Raw genomic sequence first — 23,943 nt, 5'->3', positions numbered from 1 at the left:
ACCATGACCAAGAGATAAATATGATGATGATGACTGATGATGGTCATGATGATGATGATAAGGGGTTGGTTCTCTCCCTATAAATCATCTTGCAATCAAACAGTCCATCATGAAAACCTTTCACCTCTTCATCTTCCTTCTCTTCCTTTTGCTTCAGCACAAATTCTTTGTCAGAATCAGTAACAGGACTAATATCACCATGAGTGGGAATAGTCAAAAGAGCCCGTGTTTCGAGAAGCCGAGATCAGTTGTGAAGAAGGTGCTTGCAAAGGCTCAGTATGAGGGTGATGGAGCCATTGTTAGGAGAAGCATTGGGAGGTAAAAATAATCCATTTATAGTTTTGATTCTTTTCTGCTTTTTTATTGACTTTTTGATTTTGATCTCAATTGGGTTTTGTTTTGTATTGGATTGGAATAGGCCTGAGCTCAAGAATTTTGATCCTTTTCTCATGTTGGATGAGTTCTCAGGTTTATACATACACCTTGGTTTTCATTTTGTTTCTCTGTCAAGTGATTTTCTTTCTTGATTTATTTTCGGTTGTTCGATTTTTCAGTCTCTCCTCCTGCTGGATTTCCTGATCATCCTCATAGAGGTTAGCCCATGTCGAAAGTTTCGAGTTTATACTCCTCTTTTGTTGTCATTTTCTAAACTTTTGTTGATATTTCTATCAGGTTTTGAGACTGTCACGTATATGTTAGAGGTATATTTTCTCATTAGCTACCCACTTTTATAAACTCCATACTGAGAATTTCTTTTTGAAAATTTTAACTGCTTTTGTTTTTTAACGGAATTCAGGGTGCCTTCACTCACCAAGATTTCTCTGGCCACAAGGGCACAATCAGAACGGGGGATCTCCAGGTATACTTGCTTCATATAATCACATATTGCAGTAATCTCAATTAAAATAAAATCTTACAAATGTCAATCTTAGTAATTTCTGTTTATTGCGCAGTGGATGACTGCAGGCAGAGGAATTATTCACTCTGAGATGCCTGCAGGTGATGGAGTCCAAAAGGGATTGCAGCTCTGGATCAATCTCTCATCCAAAGACAAAATGTAAACAATCCGATAACAATCTCTCTCTATGTAATTTATATTTCAAATCCTAAATTTATTTCTTATTTACAGGATCGAGCCTCGATACCAAGAACTGCAAAGCAAAGACGTAGCCCACGTCGAGAAAGATGGAGTCTACGTTCGAATCATCGCAGGAGAGGCATTCGGAGTCCAGTCTCCAGTCTATACTCGAACACCAACAATGTATCTCGATTTCACAATGAAACCCGGTTCCCAACTCAACCAATCAGTTCCAGAGTCCTGGAATGCCTTCATTTATATAATCGAAGGCGAGGGAGTCTTCGGTAAAGAAAACTCTTCGATCGTATCGAGCCATCATGCGCTCGTTCTGAGCTCTGGCGACGGTCTCAGTGTCTGGAACCGATCGGCGCGTACGCTAAGGTTCATTCTGGTTGGAGGGCAGCCATTGAATGAGCCTGTAGTTCAGTATGGGCCTTTTGTTATGAACACACAGGCTGAGATTGAGCAGACATTTGAGGACTATCATTACTGCAGGAATGGATTTGAGAACGCAAAGCAGTGGAGGTCTCAGTCATAACTTGTATTTGCTCCACTGTACTTAGAGATTCTAGAAGCTTTGGTGGGGGAAACAGTGAAAGTTGAGAGTCATTATATCTTGTGGGGTAGAATTTTCCTTTCTTTGCAAGGGATTTTATTTTTATTCTAGGGGGGGGGTCTTAATCATTTGTTTTGGTGATTGCGTACTTGGTGGTGTTGGTGGGTCTCCTAGGAGTTTCTTCTGACAGTTGGGTGGGATAAATAAGTTTCATGTCATTTTTTTTCAGATGCAAAAGGGGTATCTTCTATAGATCTTATAGCTTGATATATGTTCAATGAAATAGAAAATAAATCAGAAAATAAAAATACATCTAGCATACCATCATTATCATTATTATGCTGTAATTTGTTCATTTGGTTAGATAGCTGGACTCCTTGTTTTCATCCAGGGTCAATATCTTCCAAAATTCTAGCGGGGTGAAAGAGCCAGAAAATTTTAACTCAGGGGGTCTATCTGCAACGAAGAAACTATAGGGGTGTTAAGTTAAAACCAACAATAAAGAAGGGGATATTTTACTGTCTATCAGCAATGGAGAAGAAGACCTAATCCCTTGTTTTATGCTTTTCAGTTTATTAGCAGGAGAACTTTTTGATTAAACATACCTAAAGGAGACTTCAGACTCTTACATAATACTTTGTTTTGGTGCTCCGTGGTCCCGAGTTGTGTTTAAAACATGAAATTTTCAAGAACAGGGGAAAACATTTTCTGAAAGATGTTGAAATTTATGGATTTCCTCGAATCAAACTCTTGAACTTTCATACATCTTTTTGAAATAAGCAAGTCTTCTAGAGAGTTATGACCCTTGAAGGTGAAGCTATCATGTCCTTGGTTACAAGCAAGAAAAATGCTATAGCAGACATTATAAGCTAATCAGTAGTTTCACCAAACAAATGATATCATTAAATATAACATGGCAATGAATCTATACCATCCTAAACAATAGAGACCCCTTTCGCTACTTCCCCCTTGAGAACTTTCAACATGAAGAAAACTAAGTGTATAGTGAAGAAAATCACGAATCGAAAGACTCTATCTAAACAGAGACACCTTTTTTTTTAATTTACCATTCTCAATGTTCCTTTCATTACATCAAACTTTCGAAATTGCTACGATGTTCTGGCAAGTTTTAGAACAATAAGAAGTAAAAAAGAAATAAAACAAATAAAGAACATGGATAATCTCTTGCCATATATTTTGTTAAAAGTTGAAATTTTTCTGGTGGGAACACCGAAATCCTTTCATTTGGCCACACGAGCTCGTGCGCGTGTGGGATCTCCCTTATTCTGTGCCTGATTCTTAATAAAGAGTGGTGATTCTATATGAAACCTCAAAACATCTCCTGAGTTATGAGAAAATTTTAAATTGCATTGTATTTATCCGGCTTTCTATTTAAGCTTATTATTCTTTCATCGTCTTTCCAGCATGGGGAGTATATTCACACATGAATCTCCAATATGATCAATGTTTTACATACTTTTACCTTGGTAGCTATCTATAAATCTCCCCTTAATTTAGATGAGTTATCAAGACAATGTCACCAAATGCTGCTTTGGTATGAGAAATCCGCAGGAGTTTGTTTGAGCACAAAGGTAAAACTTAAAAGACTAAAAATCCCGAGCAATAGAACTTCCCTTGATTTATTCACTTCACACTTTTATACCATCAATCAAAAATTGAAAATGAAAATAAAAACATCATACTATTAGCTCTTGAACAACCACAGTGATTCTGACACAAACATGCACAGCCTACATGAATACACATACACATACATACTAAAGGCCTGCGCTAGAAAAACAAAACCAAACGACAACAAAAAAAAACATATTAAGAAATAGCAACAGAGAGTAATTATCCAACACGACGTAATCCTGCCTCCATAGCTTCAGTGATTGCTCTTGATCTCTCGTTCTAAAGATCCAATGCAGCGGAACACCTTGGTGGCATAAAAATTTTCCTCCCGCAGTTCTTCAGAGAGTCCTCTGATTGCATGAACTAATTCATCGTAAAGTGAAGTTCCCTGTTCCATAACAAGGAAAAAAAATGATGAATTTTATTTGTAATGAAACAAATTAAAACCCGCGAGAAAAATAAATTTAAGAACTGTATGTAGAAACCCACCTTGCTGATCTTGAGTGCAGTTTGGATAATATAGTTGGCATATCTATCTGTGACGAGTCTTTCGAGTTCATTCTTTTCAAGCCCTGCGAGTTTTCGAACTAGTTCTTCACCTCCTGATGATTTGAGGCACGCTTCTATCACGTAACTCCCATTTTCATCCGTTGACAAATCCTCCAAGTGATTCTTCAACACTCTGCATATATCTCTATCAAACTCTTGATCACCAATCTTAAGAGCAAACTGGAGCACAAGATTCCTGAAGGAAAAAAAACAATAGATTACAGTTTGAAACTAATAAAATGCGAAGAGATTATTAATAGGCTAATAGCAAAAATCTATATGTATTACCCTTTGGAGGTTTTTGAAAGTGTCAGAGCGTGGTACAGAAGTCTGTTCAAAATATTTCGTCGCTGGGAATCTTGCGAGAACTTGATGCATTCTTCGAGGATGACTTTTCCGATAGCGTTCTTTCCAAGTTTCTTGCAATTCCTCGTGGCTGCTTGGAACAGGAACTGAAAAACATTGGAGAAATAAAATGTTAGATTACGTAAGTATAATTTCAAATTTGTTAGATTACATAAGTATAATTTGGAGTTGAAGACTTTAGAAATTGAAACTTACCAATTTCTGCCTGTAACTTAGGGTTCTAAGACAATATAGGATGAGTTTAGAGGCAGTAGGATGCATCATTAGCTCAACCACATTTTCTTCGAGAGCGGAGGTGACCCAATTGAACATATGAGGATATTGCTTGACAAAATCAATAAACACCTTAACGGACTCAATTCTGCGAAAATGCCCAAGAAAATGTCAGTACCAAAAAATAAAAATAAAAATAAAGAAAACCAGATATAAATCTGAAATTAAGGAACATACCCGTAATCATCTTTGGCCGCGATGATAAGTATATATCCATGTTGCATAATGTACTGAACAAGATCGAGTGGATAAACGAAGCCTTGGCCAAGCAATGACCTTTGAAACCTTAAGCTCCCATCTTCACTCGTCATGAGGTCTAGAATCCTAGAGGTAAGTTCCGATTCCCGAATTGTCGGTTGGTAAGTTTGAGGCAAATTGCCCACATTGATCGAATTAGGATCGGAAGCATAGGGGGCTTGGTGAGAATCGGCCATCACAGAGGTCTGGAGAACTCCGGGCGTCATCGTCCTCTCATCAGCCTCAATCCTCTGAATCAGAGCTTGCCTTTGCATGGCGTGTTGTTGCATAATGCAAAGCTTTGGGTTGACGAAGAAGAGGGAATCAGATTGCAGGTGTTGAGATTGGCAAAGATTGTGTTGGTTAATTTAAAGAGGAGGGGGGGAGAGTTTTTAGTTGTTTTGAGTCCTGGGACTTTGAGGACGCGGAATCATAGTAAGAATAGGAGGGAAAGTAGAAATCCGAACGGGTAAAAGTTCTGTTAGACCCGAGCCCAATTAGAGGGACCTTGTTATTATTATTATTATTATTATTATAGGATTCGGATCTTTACGTAAACTGTGTTTTAGTCGGATTCCGATTCTTTCGACAGCCAGAATTCTAAATGGTTTTTTTTTAATGGGAGATTTTCAATTGCTTTCAATTTTGCAAATAGGGGGTTATCTATTTTCAATTGCTTTCAATTCCGATTCTTTCAATTGCTTGCGACAGCCCGCATTAGTTTCGCTTGGAGAGCCCATTAAGGTCAGCCCATTCAAAAGCCCAAGCTGCTTTCTCACAAGTGGGTTTTTCCTGCTCCCTACTGTTTTATGTAATAAGCTGCGTAATTCAAAAATAAGTAAATTCAAAATAAGTGTATGGATGGCATTTATCTTAAATTTTGAAATTGAGAATTAGGTAGCTTAATAACCAACCAATCCCTCTCCCTCTATTACGAGATGTGATTATGGATTTAAATATTCCAATCTTCATTAGGAACCTTAATTATCTATTAATTAGCACCTTAAGTTTAATTTAAGATGTGCATCTATTCCTTTATACAAAAGGAAGAACCAGAGAGTCACTGTTCATGCTACAGTAAATGCTACAGTAGATTTACTGTAGCATTATTACTGTAACACATAAGTAATCTAAAAATATTACTGTAGCACACGGGTATACTGTAGCATTTAACAGGTACTATAGCAGAGCGGGATACTGTATCATTCCCAGAAAATTCAAAACAGGATATGTTAAAAAGACGGGATTACTGTAGCAAAAAAAAAAAAAAAAAACCCGTGCTTTGCACGGACAGCATAAAAAAAAAAAAAAAAAAAAACCCGTGCTTTGCACGGACAGCAGACTAGTGTATACTTAATGAAAGATAAATAAGCCCACGTTCAACCTTGTTGTAACTTCATGCGCATTTTGCACACAACCTCTCACCCCAATTGCCTTTTAAATAAAACTCTCATATCTCCGAGTTTAAATTCTTTTATCTTAACTTCAAAATACTAATCTAAAATTTTGCCTAATCCTATTACTAAATCCGTGCAACCAGTGACATCTTTAATTTCTATACATAATTCTATACTTAAAATATATAATCATGATATTTTTAAATTAAAAATAGTTATAATTTAATTAGGATTTATTAATTTAATTATTAAAATTATTTATTTATAAATTGTTTTGATTTGATGTTGATTTTTAGATGGAAATAAGATTAAAAAAAATAGATGACCATTTTATGACGTGACACATGTTAATTGTTTTGTATCCAGCAATTTCTTAATCTATACTGCTATAAAAAGAGGATTGGGATGTTAAAAAATTTAAATCCTTTTTGCCCTCTCAAATTTTGATAAATTCTAACTATGTCATCACTAATTAATCTTTCATCAAATAAATATAACAACTTATTAATTATGCACCTTCTCACCTTCCCACATAATTATAATTATTAATAATATTATATCTACTAATTATTTAATAATATAATAATAATATAATTTATAAAATAAGTATACATAATTATTAGCAACTAATTAGATTATTATTTGTATAATTATTATGACTTATAATAAAATAATTAAAATAATAATATACATAAAATAATATATTACTAAATACTATTAAGAATTATACTATAATTCAATGAGCAATAAAATAAATAGAATAAATACTTAATGGCATAAATAGTGTAATTATTTTAATAATATCACATAAATTATGAATTACACTATTTACTTGGTATTATATTATTAAATAAATTAAATAAATAATTTAATAGTATTTTACAATATTTTCTCAAAGATTATTACATGATGATACTGAATATTCTATACATAGTAATGACTAGAAACTAACATTTTTAAGAAAAAACCTGTTTAATTTTAATAATAGTATTAATTGTTAATAATAGTATGATAAAAATATATAAAGTATTTATAGTACTAAATTATTTAAGAGCATAATTTAAAAAATAAATTAGATAAATATGTTATAGTATACACGCATTATAATTATTTTAATAATATTACTTGAACTAAGAATTGTAATATTAAATAAGGTAAATTACAGTAAGCCCCCATGAACTTTCAGTATTTTACAGTAAATAGAGTCTATTAACTTTCGAAACACTGAATCGCAAATAGTTTGTGTAGAAAGCACTCAATATCTTTTAGATTAATTACATTAAACCCCAATAACTTTCAAAATGCCTTTTTATGCCATTTATATATGTGTTATCTGTAAAATTTAGAAAGTTACCGGGAGTTTTCTTTGAAAAAATAAAAGTTATTTTTAAAGTTCATAAGGTTTTAGTGTAACTTACTCTATTAAATAATCATAATGAAAAGTAACTACCACAATACGTTACTGGTATTAAGTCTAATTATCTAGAGAACATCAGGAAAAAACTAGCAAGATCAATGCAGCTTATTTAATATAGAGGTTAAGTTAACAACTTTCAAATTAGAAGGGCATATTAGACTTATTTAATAATAATTGTTGATTTGGAGGACTTATTTAAAAAAAGGATAGCATTAGACAATTATTATAATATAAAATTTTAATTACAATAACTACATAATAATAATTAATTTATATATTTCTTTTTAAACAATTTAATTTATTAATACACAATTTTACTATTTAAAAAAATTCAAATTTAAAATATGTCATTTAAGTGCAAAACAAGTGCATTATACTAGTATATACATAAATGCGCGTATCCTCAACTTCTCAACTTCAATGACTCGGTCCTCTGTCTCTTTCCCTTCGAAACCCTAGAGCCATGAGCTGCGTCTTCACTCTAAACCTCGACCCCGCTTCTCTCTCCCTCACCCGAACCCGCTTAAATGGAGGCGCCACCCGCGGCGGGCTTGCGAGCTCGCCGTTGGTTCCTTTTAGAAGCTCATGGAAGCGTCTGGAGTGTTCGGCGACGGCTGCGGCGGCGCCGGAGGTGGAGGCAAGGAGGGAGGCGCGACGTTGACAGGATCGGGATCGCTGAGTCAAGTCTCGGGGGTGCTGGGATCGCAGTGGGGAGACGAAGGGAAGGGGAAGCTCGTCGATATCTTGGCCGAGCACTTCGATATCGTCGCTCGGTGTCAGGTAATGATCCTGAACTCTTTTTAAAAGAAATTGGTTGATCGATGGGCCGTCGTCAAATTTTGAAATTTGATTTTGTTTCTGGTCGTTTTATGTAAAAATGGCTTCTTCAGTAGGTAAAGATCGCATTTTTAACTTAACTTGATTTCCACAATGTTCATTCTGTGTCTCTCTCCAAAATAATCTTCAACTGTCTGGTGTTTAGGGTTTATCAGTGAATTTTTTTGATTTTGATGGTCAAATTGTTATATTGAGGTATTTGGTGCTGCTGTGCGTAGTTATTTTGGTCTTGTGAGTATAATTGGGTTTAGTTTTTAGTCTTGTACTATATAGTTTAAGGTCTGTTTGTATTAGAAACAGGAAGTAGATAAAAAAAATCAACTTCCATAATTATGAAGTATGATGTGGCGCAAGTCAGTACTGTTTTTTTTTGTTTGTTTCACACATTTTGGAAATTGTGGATATGGTGCTTCTTCCTCTTCATCCACTTTTTTCGTTTATATAGCAATCTTAAATGTTGTTAGGAAGTAATTACCTGATACATGTTCAAGGGAGAAGTCATTAGAAAACTGATTTTTCCTCGATTCACACATATTTTAGAAACTTTTATCCCTTGAGGGGCATAAAAAATTTAAGAAATAGGGATGCTGCATCGGCACCACATCGGCATTTAAATAAGTATCAGAAGTGTGTTTTTCAAAGAAATAAGCAGATAGTTTTGCTCGTAAGTAGTCTCCCTTTACTTCGGATGCTTCATAGCTACTTACGTGCAAACAAACAAGCCCTTAGTAGATCAATTTCAGAGAAATAAACAAATATAGCTTTTTTTTCTTATGATTGCAATCTTTACTTTGGTATGTGCACACATATGCAGAGCTTCTAAAATATGCAAAAATCACAACCCTTCTAAGAGACCATTCTTCAGGTCACTAGCTTTTGGATCTGCCTACGTGCCTGTTCATGCATACCTAAGTTTGAATCTGCCTACATGTAACCTAAAACAGAAAATGGAAAGCAAAAGCAAATACAAATAAGCAGAAAATGTACACAATCTCATATACAAGTGTCAACAAAGACACCACGATTTTGCACCTCCTTGGGCGCATATTGTTCTTTGGCATATACTCGATATATTCTTTTCATGCTTGGTATCATCCGTTCATTTGGCTCCATGGGCTTGTGCGCATTTGGGGCTGCCCCTGTTCTAGATCCAACCATCTCTTCAGCTATCACAAAATTAAAGAAAAGACACAAGAAATATAAAACTCAAAAGAACAGGACACGAGAGGCTCAATCCAAAAACTTCATCTCTTATAAATATCCTCTTGAGTCTGCCACATGGCAAGGGTCTGATCGAATGATGATATAAAATAAATGATGGTTCAACAATCTTTCTGTATGTTTCTCTGCATTTTCTAGAATATGGAGCCTAATTGAGCTCAGGATTGTCATGATTTGGAAGCAACGATAAGAAGATTGCAGCATTATTTAATTTGAAGACAGAAGAAGGACTAAAGTAAATCCATTCTTCGAAAAATGGGTTTTAGACTTGAGTTCATGTGAAATTCGTTAATTAAGAAAATCACCGACACTGGTGATGGCTATTGAATATGTACAAAAGTTGTTCGATATTCTTAAATAAAACTAGTCAGAATAAATTAAAAAGTAATGATAATTGTGCTATAAATTATGTTGATGGGAAATTCCTTTGATGAACTAGACTGAAGAACCGTAGAAAGTTTTTTTTTTTTGCTTGACTTGCCTCTTAGACTAAGGATGCGTCCTTGTTCTATAATGTATGGTCTACCTATAATGTAGGGTCTATCCATTCGCTTAAAGTTATTAACTTTCACCTGAGCCTTTCTTTAGCTATTGTGCTTGGGAGGAGGTGGGAGGAAATGACGGGAAATATAATATAAACATATTCAATAATGTGGGTGTATCCTTTTGGAATCCGAGCTTCTGAAAATCATGGTGGATGAATTGGGAAAAGTCCTCATCATGAGGAAAATTTATCTGATTTGAATTTTAATGGTTTCGTCTGATTAAACTACTCTCTGCTGCTACTTCTATTGTTGTTTAATTTCAATAACTAAGGAGTAAGGACTTGTATGTCACTTGTTGATGGTCTAGGGATGTAATTTGTATATAATTCAATAACTCTTTTTGCTTGTAGCAAAGCTAAAACTTTCCCTTCCAGTTGATTGATGGGCTGTCGTCAGATCTTGAAATTTGATTTTGTTTCTGGTTTTTTTATGTAAAAATGGCTTCTTCAGTAGGTAAAGATTGCATTTTTGAAATTTTATTTTCCTGGAAGTATTGTGTGTGGGTGGAAATTCTGATTTTGATGGTCAAGTTGTTATATAGAGGTATTTGGTGCTGCTATGCATAGTTATTTTGGTCTTCTGAGTATAATTGGGTTTAGTTCTTAGTCTTGTACTATATAGTTTATGGTCTGTTTGTTTTAGAAGTAGGAAGTAGATAAAAAAAATCAACTTCCATAATTATGAAGTATAATGTGGCGTAAGTCAATATTGTGTTTTTGTTTGTTACACACATTATGAAATAATGGATATGGCGCTTGTTCCTTTTCATTCACTTTTTTCGTTTAGATAGCAGTCTTAAATGTTGTTAGGAAATAAGTACCTAATACGTGTTAAAGGGAGAGGTCATTAGAGGACTGATTTTTCCTCGATTTACACATATTTCAGCAACTTCTAATCCTTGAGGGGCATAAAAAATTTAAGAAATAAAGATGCTGCATCAGCACCACATTGGCATTTAAATAAGTACCAAAAGTGTGTTTTTCAAAGAAATAAATAGATATTTTTGCTCGTAAGTAGTCTTCCTTTACTTCATTCATGGGTACTTATGTACAAACAAACAAGCCCTTAGTGGAGCAATTTCAAAGAAATAAACAAATATAGCTTTTATTTCTTATGTTTGCAATCTTTACGTTTGGTATGTGCATAGATATGCTGAGGAAGAAATTTTCAAAAAAGACCTAATCCATAATTTTTTAAAAATCCACCCAGTCCTATTTTTATTACAAAAATTAACTCAATTTCTAGCCACGTCAACATCGTTTTAAAAAACTGGATCATTCTAAAAAAATTAAGTTCCTAATTAGTCGGGGTTGCTAACCCTGACTAATTAGAGCTACCTTTCTCCCCCTCTTAGATTCTCTGCGCAATTAGCAGAGCTAAATAAGTCGGGATTGCGAAACCCGACTATTTTTGTCGGGGTTCCCAACCCCGATCGTTTAGCAGACGTATGCTTGCCGCCACCAAATGATCGCGGTTCCCAACCCCGACCATTTGGCACAAACTTGTAGCAAATGGTCGGGGTCCTAACCCCGACCATTTGGTAGAGGGTTCTCATGGCCTGCATGAAATGGTTGGGGTTTCCAAACCTGACCATTTGGCAGAGACCCTCCAGTCCACATACTTGTTGGAAAATTTCGTCTCCAGCTAGCATATATCAATCCTCGACTAAAATTGTCAAGTTTAACATAAACTCTCTTGCTACTCATATATCAATCCATAATCAATTTCAATCACAAATAAACACATATATTCATATGTATATTACATCTATAACCAATCTTTAAAAAAAACATAACATGTAATTCAACAAATATTTAGAACAAGCAATATAAACATCATAGTTTCCAACTAACATTTCAAACATAAACATCACAAAACAAGCAATATCGAAATTTAGCAAATATTTAAAGCTCTCTTTCCTCTCGCTTTCCCTCGCACTCTTCCTCTTTTTCCTCTCCCCGTTCACCTTCAACATGAGCTTGAATGATCTCGTCTGGTTGTGTGTGAACTTGTGAGCGCATGACATCCTCGTCGACTTGAACCTGCTGTGAACATCTGGCTTGAGCTTGCTGTGAGCATCCTGCTTCATCATATGCACGACTTGAGCTCGCCCTCATGTATCCTTGAACCCATCGACACTCGTACCCTATGAGTCGGTCCTCACGTTCATCATGATTTGCATGACGCGTCTTTCTAAGAGTGAACTGAATCTTTTCTATAATGCGAACATATGCGTTCCTCGCTCCTGGCTCGGTAGTCGATCTCAATACATCATGTACAATAGAAGCAACCTCATTGAGTGCTTGTACCTATAAGATAAAAAACGAAAGAGGATTATTAGCAATTGGATGATAATAAAAATAATAATCACAAAATAATTTTATATTTTGCCTATATACTTACCAACTCTCTTTTAACTAGACCTCTCGGCATATACTCCTTAGGTGCTTTATTTTCCCAAAATATCCATCGGCGAGTAACCCCCCAATACCAACGTAAGTACACATCTAGTGCTGGTGCGTCAGCCCTCTCCATCACTACAGCATCCTCCATTAACTCTCAATTATCAATGTAAGCATGACGAGTATTCTCATAATTTTGATGATGTGCTTCTTTTCGGAGATTTCACTCTATTCTTTCTACAGGATCCAGAATATGTTCTAATCCAAATTATCGAAGCACACGATCGGGCACGTGCATTTCGACAATCTCAAAACATATAATCGGTACTCGGGCATGCCATATATCTTCACCATCTCTGTAAATATCTAGTAGTGAAGCTAAAACCAATTCATAAGGCATCCACTTGACCTACAAAGAAAATTATAAAAATGTACATATCAGTAACATATGATGTATTGATTGAATATAGTTAGATATTATGATTTTATACATGTTCATCCTCCATTTGATCAAGCTTGTTCCTGTAAAAGTTTTCATGACCCTTTAGGGAGGTTTGTCAATATCTGAAAATATTCCATCTATTTGATATACAAAGGTTTAATATAGATTGAAATAAATATATAAAATTACATGTAATTATATCTATTATAAACTAATATACATGCATCCAAATGGAATCTAACCATCGAGAACGCGAGTCTCCCTCAAATCTGGTGTTCCTAAATGTCATCACTCCCATGGTCATATTTGCAACAAAGTGAGTCAACATTTGAATTCTTTATTTTGCACAAATGTCACTTTTATCATCTGTCTATAGAGATAAGCTAACACGCACTCCCGCAAGATAATTCTCCACTCCTCAAAATCCTTAAGAAGTGGCAACCATCTAACATGCGCCGAGTCTTTAGTTGAATCCGGAAATAGAATGATACCGATCATATGGAGTATATATGTACGGGCATAGCTCTTAACGTTCTCATCAGTTGCATTGATCGGTACATTCATATAATTATTTCGTAACCACTCAAGCTTGATTTTACCACCTTTCATATTAGGAGCTTGACCCAGCAATCGTTCACACACTTCTAGCCAGTTGAAGTCATCGGTACTCGTAACAACAATCTCCATCCACTTTGAGGCCAAGTAAAACTCTTACATCCTGCAGAGTAATAGTTAACTCTCCTTGACGCATGTGGAATGTATTTGTCTCGGTCCTCCATTGTTCAATCAATGTCGTCAAGAGGCCAATCGAGTCTTACACATTTTATTTGTGAACATTCAAAAAAGCCTGCTTGACAAACATAATATTGGACATGTGGATCCGTCAAATCCTAACTCGAATGTGCACGAGTATGATCAACAAAATATTCGGTGCCGGCATATATTAAACAATATAAATGATTAGCAACAGTAATAATATTAAAATTTAAAAATGATTGAAAATAATAAAAATATAATTTACCTTCCCTGAGTCTATCTTCGTGGATCGGTGTTGATCTTGGTCATATAAGACCTCATATGTCATTGGCCCCGCCTGCATTTGTAAATATCTGCACATATAAAGCTAAAATATGTCACTATTATGACATATGATAAATTGAATTAGAAGTAAATTATAGAATTTAAGAGCACGTATTGACTTACAAATGAAGTAGAATAAAATTATAAATTAAATAAATTATACTCATTAATTGCTATCTATATAGATTGGTAGGAAAATATCCAAACTTATTTTTCTTTAGAGCTCCTTCCTATCCTTAATCCATAGTATTTTTTATACGTGCTGATCGCGGATGTTCGACTTGTCTTTTATATTCAGGAGGTAACATATGCGGCCCGTTATAAGGTGGTCAATAACGACTATCTACAATGGGATGAAAACACGGCTTGTATGAATTTTTATATTGGCTTGATTGATACCACTCAGAAGCGTATGTATAATATGAACTATTTGCACCCCCAAATTGCTTGGACGAAACCGCTATAACATGCGAACATGATAATTTTTATAATTGTGGTATGTTGCAAGGGTATGCGTATTGTGTCACTCGTAAATTAACGGTGTAATTATGACAGTGTTTGTCTGTAGCCTGCCATTCATTTATAGCAAATCTACAATTTTTGTTGATCTCGCTTGCATGACACGAGACCTTATAATCTTTTTATTTTTTGGTGTCAATAATGCCACCCACTTTGCTCTATCATCTCGTCGCTTAACAAAATAGTGATTGAGTTTATAAAATATCATCGCAACCAACGCCTGTATGAGCATTGTTCGAGCTCCCTTAAGTACATCGTTGAAGCTTTCAGAACAATTAGTTGTCATCATGCAAAACTGATTCCCTTCATCTTTACTTAGTGCCCACCAGTCAACATATTCACTTCCTAAACTACTCTCAATCCAGTCATATACAGCTTGAGATGTTATCTTGATTTGATGTCGTATCCGATCATACACACATGTTTCGTGTGTACAACCTGCTTGTCAAAGAAGGTTTTGTAAATGTATCTGATCATGCCTCTTTTTAAAATTATCTCTAATGTGTCTTAAGCAATAGTAGTGATAGTGATGAGAGCCAAATCTCTTGTACAATGTTTTAGGAATACCTTTCATCTTATCGGATTAAAAGTAATTTTTCTAGGAGGTAACACATTAAGAATATATAATTGAATACATGAAAAATCACTCACAATTTTTATTGTTCTCTACCTTCACAACCGCGAAGGCCAAAGGAAATAAGCCATCATCTGCATCTACTCCTGTAGCAACAAACAATACACCTTTATAATTACCATATAAGTGTGTGCCATCAATGCTAAGAACCGAATTTAAATCCCTCGATCGAATGACCAAATGCCCAAAATACAGTGGTGAATTGATGAACTCCCGGATTGATCTCTTTGGTTATAAGTTTGTATTCAGATTCAGGATTGTTTCTTTTAATCGCATTAAGATATTGAGGAAGTATCGTGTAAGACTTCTCTAAATCACCAAATGTTTTTGTCATCGCCGTTCTCCTTGCATTCCATGTTTTATTATATGATATTTTAATGAACTTCGTATCTAACACTATCAATTATATTATTGGGAATTAGTTCAAGCTTCTTTAATTTTGGCATAATCAATCGCGCTATGTAAGAGGCAAATGCATCACTATGATCTTGCTCTAATATTGGATTGCTACATGTGTGAACACCGCAGTATTCTGTGATCTTAAAATGCCCATTATGTTTCTTTCCGGGAAATGCATATAACTTCCAAGGACATGCGTAATCAGCTTCATTTCTCTCGGCCTGGCCTTTTTTGTGAATTCATAAAACAAATTGCATCATAACTTGTGTGATTGCTTTTAACTTGGTTGAATTTAACATTCTTTTTGATAGAGCAATCACGAATAGCATCAAGCAATTGGTTCTTAATTTCCAATAAATCTCCAACTTTGAAAGTGAAGTCCTATCTCTTCTACAAGTTGAATTTTGGCTAATGCACATATCTTGTACTGTGGAATAACGAATTCACTCATCATCTTCAAACTCGTCAGGAGGTCGCTCTTCATACTCAGCATATTCATTATTAACATAAACCTCATCAGGTCATTCCAGATTCTCTTCAACATCTTCAATCACAAATTGTATGCTATCAATTGGTGCACTATCTTGTTCTTCACCTTCAGAGTCGTCGTTTTTTTCATCCTCTTCAATCGCTGCCCCTCTTAACGATCTCATATTTTCATAAGGGGTTTCATTGTTCATAACATTTGACATTCTCCCAAATGAAGGTGCATTTAGATATTAAAATTGAGTCCGCTCAATTTCACTCGAAGAAAGAAAACCGTCAGACTCAACTCCCAAACCTAACTTTCGTGAGAATTCTCCTGGAGGTTTGAATATTTGGCACGAACTACATGAAAACTTTTTAATAAATAATTTTATCGTTGGTTGCGACTTGCTCAAATTAAACACAATACTCATATGATGATCATTTGAGATTTCAACTGCGGACGTTCTATCAAAAGTTATAGCCCAATTGCATATTATTTTTAGTCGGTACTCTCGTGGGTTAATTTTCGTAACTCGATGTAATTCTTTAATCAAGTCACAGTAACTATATGATTCCGAAATCATTAACGGCATCGTTACCCCTCTGACGTACATTGGCATATTATTCATTCTATAATTAATTTTCTCACTATAAGAGCAATCAATAAAAATTATATTATTCAACCTATGAAAAAGAAGATTATATCATTTAAATGCAAAAAAATTAAAAAAGTTTTATCAGGCCATTGAATAAGAGAGGAAAGTCCTACATGCAAATAATTTTATATAATTTTGATCAAAACCTTAAACCCCAAAATAAAAACCCTAAACCCTAGAAATGAGCATTCTATACCTTAGAATTTTAATTTCAATTACAACAATCAACACAAAGCATTCCAACCACCGCATAGATAGTGATTGATATTAAATTTCAAACCCTAGAAATTAGATTTTGATGAATCCCCTACGTTTAAATGTTGAAGAAAAGAGAAAAATCCTAGTTTTTTACATGTTAAAAGAGGAGAGAATGAAGAGAAATTACCTTAGAGATCTTAAGCAAACTTCCACGATGAATTTCGGCCACAAAATGGGGTTGGGAGAACCCAATAGGTGGATAAATGGGAGAGACCAGAGTATTTGAGGGAAAAATTTAACAGGGAGAGAAAAAATTTAACAGTTTAAGGGAAAAATGGGTTCGGTTGGTATATATAAGTGGGCGGGACCTACCACAAATAGTCGAGTTTGGGAACCCCGACTATTTGGTGACTTAGCCGATTTCCCATCTTTGAGTGTGGGGGAGTCTCTGCTAAATGGTCGGGGGTAGGAACCCTGACCATTTTGACTTGGGCCTGCGCAGGCTCTGCCAAATGGGCGGGGTTGGAAACCCTGATCATTTTGTGCGAGGCATCATAGTCACCTCCAAATGGTTGGGGTTGGGAACCCCGACCAAAATAGTTAGGTTTCACAGCCCCAACTTGTTTAGATGATCTAATCACACGCAAGTGGCGATTGGTGATCCTAATTAGTCGGGGTTACCAACCTCGGCTAATTAGGAAGTTCATTTTTTTAAAACAACCCACTTTCTGGTCACGATGCTGACGTGGCCGTAAACTGGGTCGATTTCTGTAATAAAAAGTGGAGTGAGTCGATTTTTTTTTAAAGTTTGGATTGGGCCGTTTTTGAAAATTTCTTCATATGGTGAGCGTCTAAAATATGCAAAAATGACAACCCTTCTGAGAGCCCATTCTTCAGGTCACTAGCTTTCGGATCTACCTACGTGCCTGTTCATGCATGCCTAAGCTTTTGAATCTGCCTACATGTAATCTAGAACAAAAAATGAAAAGCAAAAGCAAAAGCAAATACAAATAAGGAGCAAAATGTAGGCAATCTCGTATGCATGTGTGGACACAGGTCACGATTTTTGATCTCCGTGGGTGCATATTGTTCTTTGGCATATACTCGATACATTATTTTCATGGTGTGCCACCCATTCATTTGGCTCCATGGGCTTGTGCGCATTTGGGGCTGCCCCTGTTCTAGATCAATTAAAGAAAAGACACAAGAAATATAAAACTCAAAAGAACAGGACACGAGAGGCTCAATCCAAAAACTTTATCTCTAATAAATATCCTCTTGAGTCTGCCACATGGCAAGGGTCTGATCGAATGATGATATAAAATAAATGATGGTTCAACAATCTTTATGTATGTTTCTCTGTGTTTTCTAGAATATGGAGCCTAATTGAGCTCAGGATTCTCAAGATTTGGAAGCAACAATAAGAAGATTGCAGCATTATTTAATTTGAATAAAGAAGAAGGATTAAAGTAAATCCGTTTTTCAAAAAATAGGTTTTAGACTTGAGTTTTTGTGAAACTTGTTAATTAAAAAATCACCAACACTGGTGATGGCTGGTTATATGTACAAAAGTTGTTCAATATTCTTAAATAAAAATAGTCAAAATAAATTAAAAAGTAATGCTAATTGTACTATAAATTATGGTGATGGGAAATTCCTTTGAATCTTTGATTTACTAGACTGAAGAACCGTAGAAAGATTTTTTGCTTGACTTGCCTCTAAGGATGCGTCCTTGTTCTATAATGTGGGTGTATCATTTTGGAATCCAAGCTCCTTAAAAGCATGTTGAATGAATTGGGAAAATTCCTCATCATGAGAAAAATTTATCTGATTTGAATTTTAATGGTTTCGTCTGATTAAACTACTCTGTCTGCTGCTACTTCTATGGTTGTTTAATTTCAATCACTAAGGAGTAAGGACTTGTATGTCGCTTGTTGATGGTCTAAGGATGTAATTTGTTATATACTTCCAGAACTCTTTTTGCTTGTAGCAAAGCTAAAATTCTCCCTTCCAGTTCATTCTTTTCCAATGTCATACTCTACAGCAACAGCCTGCTTATATTTACATGGTTAATTATTTTCTTATGAAGAATCTCTTCTGATTATTCAGGTTTCCTTTATGTTATATAGGTTTTTCTTGACATTCTTTTCTCTGCTTTTGTATTCTTTCTGACTTACTTCCATTTTTGAGATAGACTGATGCAGTGTTGCCATTATTTGGCAATATGAAAAGGAGAATTATATATCTTTTTATTATGATTGTACTGCTACACTGATTTCAATTTTGAGCAATTATATGGGTTACTTTTTTGGCATGAACATGGTTGTTTATATGGATATTCCTCGCACCATTGGATTTCCAGATTTACTGACTTAAAATAAACAATTCTTGATTTTTTTTTTCCTGTTTACAAATTCTTTATTAGGCATTGCCCCTTAAAAGTAACTTACATCGGTCATGCACTGCTGTCAGCCTTGTTGGTGGTTTCAATTTTTGTGCAGAGAAGAGCTGGATGCGGGAATAACCTGAGAAATGTACCTAACATGAATTTACTTGGAAGCTGCATTTTGTTGACTGTCAAGATATTCTTTTTTTTAAGCATGCAGTTCAATTAGTTCATGTGAACAAAGAGCTTTCTCTTTTCCAAATGAATTCCTATGTCGCTGTTTGATGATGTGTGTCCCATGATTTACGTAGAGAGACGGTTATCATGGTCTTCTTTTTGTTTTTCCCTGTTGTTATGCCATAGAGATAACCAAGTGATAATCACATTCAACTAGTAGCCACGTGTCTCAAGCATACTACACAGATTCGACCCAGATACTCCGACTTCTCGTCCCTCTCGAAGGCTGAGATTTTAGGCGTCCCTTCTTGTCTGCCTCGAGGGTCGAGACGAAAGACATTTTTTGTTGACACTCTGGTAAAACCGAGACTAAAGGCAGTCATTCTCAGACCTCTCGCCGACAGCTATTTACCATCGCATTAAATGCATGGTTGGAGCCATCATTACCTCCTCCTCGAAAGTCTTAATGACTCGTCACACCTTGTCAGCACCGTACTCCCTCTGTCACCATCGCATTAATCACAAGGATGACTTGTACCACTAACAGCCGACACATGTAAAGTCTCAGTCGAATAAGCTGATTGCTTGGACTCGCTCGAGATTACATAAATACCCTCGTCAGCTCTGTATGAATAGGCACATCGCCTGCTGACTAAAGGTATGCAAGTTATGCACACTTAGAGAACTATATCAGTTCTTTTCTCCTCTTCAGATCACAACTAACTTGATCATCGGAGGAATCATTGGAGAACACAAGTCCGTTCCTCTAACGTGTTGCATATGTGCAAGACTATTTTCCTATCGGCGCATCAGCCATCAAAGGAGATCAAGGGACCCTAACCTCTTTGAAATCAGCGCTAAATCCTGTTGTTAATCATCTATGCATCAACACCAATGAAATCTTAGATGTATCCTTTGTGGTGCATGATATGCACATAGCTTATTTGGAATCAATAGTCATTTAGTATGTCAGTATCTATCAGATTACTTTGCTGAATGCTCATATTCTTGGATGTTTATTCTTTATAGACTTAAACTGTAATATTATGCTAAGTAAAAACTTAACCGTAGCTCATGCGGGTCTTTGGGTCATGTGAAAGGACCTCCAATGTAAAATGACTTTCTTGAAAGAATTAATAAATGGGAGAAAATAGGCACTTTAAATTGAAGAGGTTTGAATACTCGACCTCGTGAAATCCCTTTACTGAAAGCTTAAGCTAATCGGTGGTTTGGTTTTGAGCTAGCAATGGACTGAGCTAATCCCAATGGCATGAGTTGCATGCGAGGAGGCTTTCATGTACGACTTCTTCTGAAGTCCTGTCTTCTTTATTATGTAATATGGATCCAAGTGGCCCCTATATCAAGCGTACTCGACATTATCAATACCTAATTAGCATAAGATACTTCTTTTTAGCACCAAAAAAAATGAACCACTAACCCCCATATGCCCATCAAAATGTTAATATCTGGAGGAAATCAACTAGTATGTATAGTTGCTTTCTAGGGACTTGCAAGTTGACAAATATGGATTTAGGTTAATGGTGCCTATTCTCAATCAGATAAGATATGATGCTTTTGATCCTGTCTGATATGTGATGCATAATCAAATTATGTTGGAAGTATGAAAGTGACGGGTATGTCTAAATGTAGCTTCAAAGTAGATACACTTCTAATTCTTTCAAGCTAACAGAACACACAAACTAATATAGTTCTGCAGTTGCAATTGAATTATTAATTTGGTCTTATAGCTGATGCTATCAGAGTTATCGAAAGATGGTAACTATGATACGCATATTTCTTTGAGCTGTCATTTTTCTAATTAATCTGTACATTAACTGATCCTGAAGTGTGAGGGAAATGTAAACTAATCTTCTCAGTGGAAATATTTAACTGTAGTGCACTTTGAGGATAACATTGTAGTCTTAATATTATTATTCTTTTTCTCATTTGCATCAGGGTGGAGCAAACGCTGGACATACCATCTATAATGCTGAGGGAAAAAAGTTTGCACTTCATCTTGTTCCCTCTGGAATCCTTAATGAGGAAACCTTGTGCGTTATTGGAAATGGCGTCGTAGTACATCTTCCTGGTTTATTTAAAGAAATTGATGGTCTGGAGTCTAATGGTGTTACTTGCAAGGGAAGAATGTTGGTGTCTGATCGTGCACATTTGTTGTTTGATTTCCATCAAGTTGTAGATGGGCTACGAGAAGCTGAACTTGCAAACTCATTCATCGGAACTACCAAGAGAGGAATCGGGCCTTGCTATTCAAGCAAGGCTATCCGTAATGGGATCAGGGTTTGTGATCTGAGGCATATGGATACCTTTCATGATAAACTCGAGATTCTGCTGAAAGATGCAGCTTTAAGGTTTTCTGGTTTTAAATATAGCAATGATATGCTTAAGGAGGAGGTTGAGAAGTATAAGAGGTTTGCGGAAAGACTGGAGCCTTACATTGCAGACACTGTTCATGTTATGAATGAATCCATTACTCAGAAGAAGAAAATATTGGTAGAAGGTGGACAGGCCACCATGCTTGATATTGATTTTGGAACTTACCCTTTCGTCACCTCCTCTAGTCCTTCAGCTGGGGGGATCTGCACTGGACTTGGAATTGCTCCAAGATGCCTTGGTGATCTTATCGGAGTTGTAAGCAAAATTAGCTCCAATAACATTCCTGATGTGCTCTTGCTAAGGATCTTCTGTCTCTCTCTCTCTCTCCCCCTCTCTCTTCCTTTTTCCCCTTGTTATCTCTCCTTCTTACCTTACTTTGGTTTATTTCTTTCTGTTGTAGGTGAAAGCTTACACTAGTCGAGTTGGCTCAGGTCCTTTTCCAACAGAGATCTTGGGTAAAGGTGGTGATATTCTTAGGACTGCTGGGATGGAGTTTGGAACAACCACAGGTCGTCCTCGACGCTGTGGCTGGATTGATATAGTTTCCCTTAAGTACTGCTGCCAGATTAATGGGTTTTCATCTCTCAACCTCACGAAGCTTGACGTCCTTTCGGATCTTCGGGAAATTAAGCTGGGTGTTTCTTATAAACTACCAGGTGGAAAAAGACTCGAGTCGTTCCCTGCTGATTTATCTGTTTTGGAGCAGATACAGGCAAGTTTTTTGCATTTCAGATGTAGCGCTTTTTAATTATTTTGGTCTTCTCGAAGCTTGGTGTTAACTTTTAGGGTAATTTTCATATGTAAAAAACCCCTGAACTTTGGAGTATTTGGCATAGAACCCCCCTGAGCTGAACTTTATTAGTCATAGAAAACATCCTTGAACTTTCAAAATTATGCTAAACCCCCCTGAACTATTAGAAATTCCTACAAACGGCGTTAACATGCAGGTAAAAAAAATCTTAAAACTGACATACTTTACTTCTTACCTGCTTTTGCTTGAAAAGAATGATATAGATGTTAAATCTAGTTGATAGGATAAAAATTGTCCAAAAGTTGTCATATGTTCTGCGCGTGACGACTTAAAGTAACTGTTGTCACTTGTCAGTCATGTTACCTAAGTGAGATAAGTTTAATTAAACTTCTACGATTTTATAAATTTGGGGGTTTTTGTGCAACCCCCTCCAAAAAGTTCCTAAATGCTATTCATCGCACATAATTGATAGTAGACTAATTATGGTTAAATACTAAAGACTTTGTATCATGCAGGTAGATTATGAAGTATTGCCTGGCTGGAATACTGATATCTCATCCATAAGAAGTTATAAAGACCTTCCTGAAGCTGCTCGTCGATATGTTGAAAGAATAGAAGAGCTTGTTGGGGTACCAGTTCATTATATCGGTATTGGCCCAGGTCGTGATGCGCTTATTGTCAAATAAAATTGTCAAAACTTCGTCAAAGGGAGAAATTTTGTTTTCCTGACTATTTAACTAACAATAATTTCTCCCATATTGTAATTTTTTCTCTCAAGTGATGATGCTTATTACAAGATTGGACTAATGTTGAAAACTTGTTACGAAGCAAATTTTGGTAGTTAATTCTATGCTATAGACTATCATCTGATTAATCAGTGGTGTATCATGATGTGTTTTCTTGGCTTTTTGTTAACTTTTTCATGATTGGTTGATTGCGCAAGAAATCAATCTATTATCAGAGATAAGGTGATACAGGGAAGAGACAAATATTTTAATTACAAAATTTATCAGGTTAATTGCACATAGGCTCTGTAGTATTGCTCTTTTGAACTTACTACCTCCATAGACTCATTGTTGCATGTAGACCCTCAGTTAAAATTTTGATATGTGCAATTAAATCCAGATTTATACGGATATTCTATTTATGAAAAAAAATTAAAAGAAATAAAATTCCCTTCTATCTCCGTCAGTGAAACCCAATTTGAAAAGGAGGAGAAAGAAAACCATTCATTAGTGGGTCGGGTTCTTGTATGTAAAGATCCGGATCCTATAATAAGGTCCCCTGTCTCCTAATTGGACTCGGGTTTGTCCCCATTAGGCTTTC

The 23,943-nt window shown here is 35.7% G+C and overlaps 3 protein-coding genes across 3 annotated transcripts; 2 read left to right on the top strand and 1 right to left on the bottom strand.

Annotated features, from left to right (window-relative positions):
• LOC109824825 (pirin-like protein) lies at positions 1 to 1,862 on the top strand. The gene is made up of 7 exons (XM_020391474.1): positions 1 to 318; positions 419 to 468; positions 555 to 593; positions 673 to 701; positions 797 to 859; positions 954 to 1,057; positions 1,130 to 1,862. The coding sequence occupies exons 1-7, from the start codon at positions 110 to 112 to the stop codon at positions 1,614 to 1,616; spliced, it is 981 nt and encodes a 326-aa protein (XP_020247063.1). The 5' UTR covers positions 1 to 109; the 3' UTR covers positions 1,617 to 1,862.
• LOC109824453 (pumilio homolog 12-like) lies at positions 3,288 to 5,054 on the bottom strand. The gene is made up of 5 exons (XM_020391057.1): positions 4,635 to 5,054; positions 4,380 to 4,545; positions 4,107 to 4,270; positions 3,759 to 4,014; positions 3,288 to 3,657 (listed from the first exon to the last, which is right to left on the bottom strand). The coding sequence occupies exons 1-5, from the start codon at positions 4,982 to 4,984 to the stop codon at positions 3,523 to 3,525; spliced, it is 1,071 nt and encodes a 356-aa protein (XP_020246646.1). The 5' UTR covers positions 4,985 to 5,054; the 3' UTR covers positions 3,288 to 3,522.
• Positions 7,925 to 23,492, top strand: LOC109823961 (adenylosuccinate synthetase 2, chloroplastic-like). The gene is made up of 4 exons (XM_020390432.1): positions 7,925 to 8,288; positions 21,429 to 22,121; positions 22,267 to 22,578; positions 23,133 to 23,492. The coding sequence occupies exons 1-4, from the start codon at positions 8,094 to 8,096 to the stop codon at positions 23,301 to 23,303; spliced, it is 1,371 nt and encodes a 456-aa protein (XP_020246021.1). The 5' UTR covers positions 7,925 to 8,093; the 3' UTR covers positions 23,304 to 23,492.

This window comes from Asparagus officinalis, chromosome 9 (genome assembly GCF_001876935.1).
Source record: "Asparagus officinalis chromosome 9, Aspof.V1, whole genome shotgun sequence".
NCBI classification, from domain to species: domain Eukaryota; kingdom Viridiplantae; phylum Streptophyta; class Magnoliopsida; order Asparagales; family Asparagaceae; genus Asparagus; species Asparagus officinalis.
The sequence above is the reverse complement of the archived record's forward strand: the minus strand, read 5'-3'. Positions and strand labels throughout refer to the sequence as shown.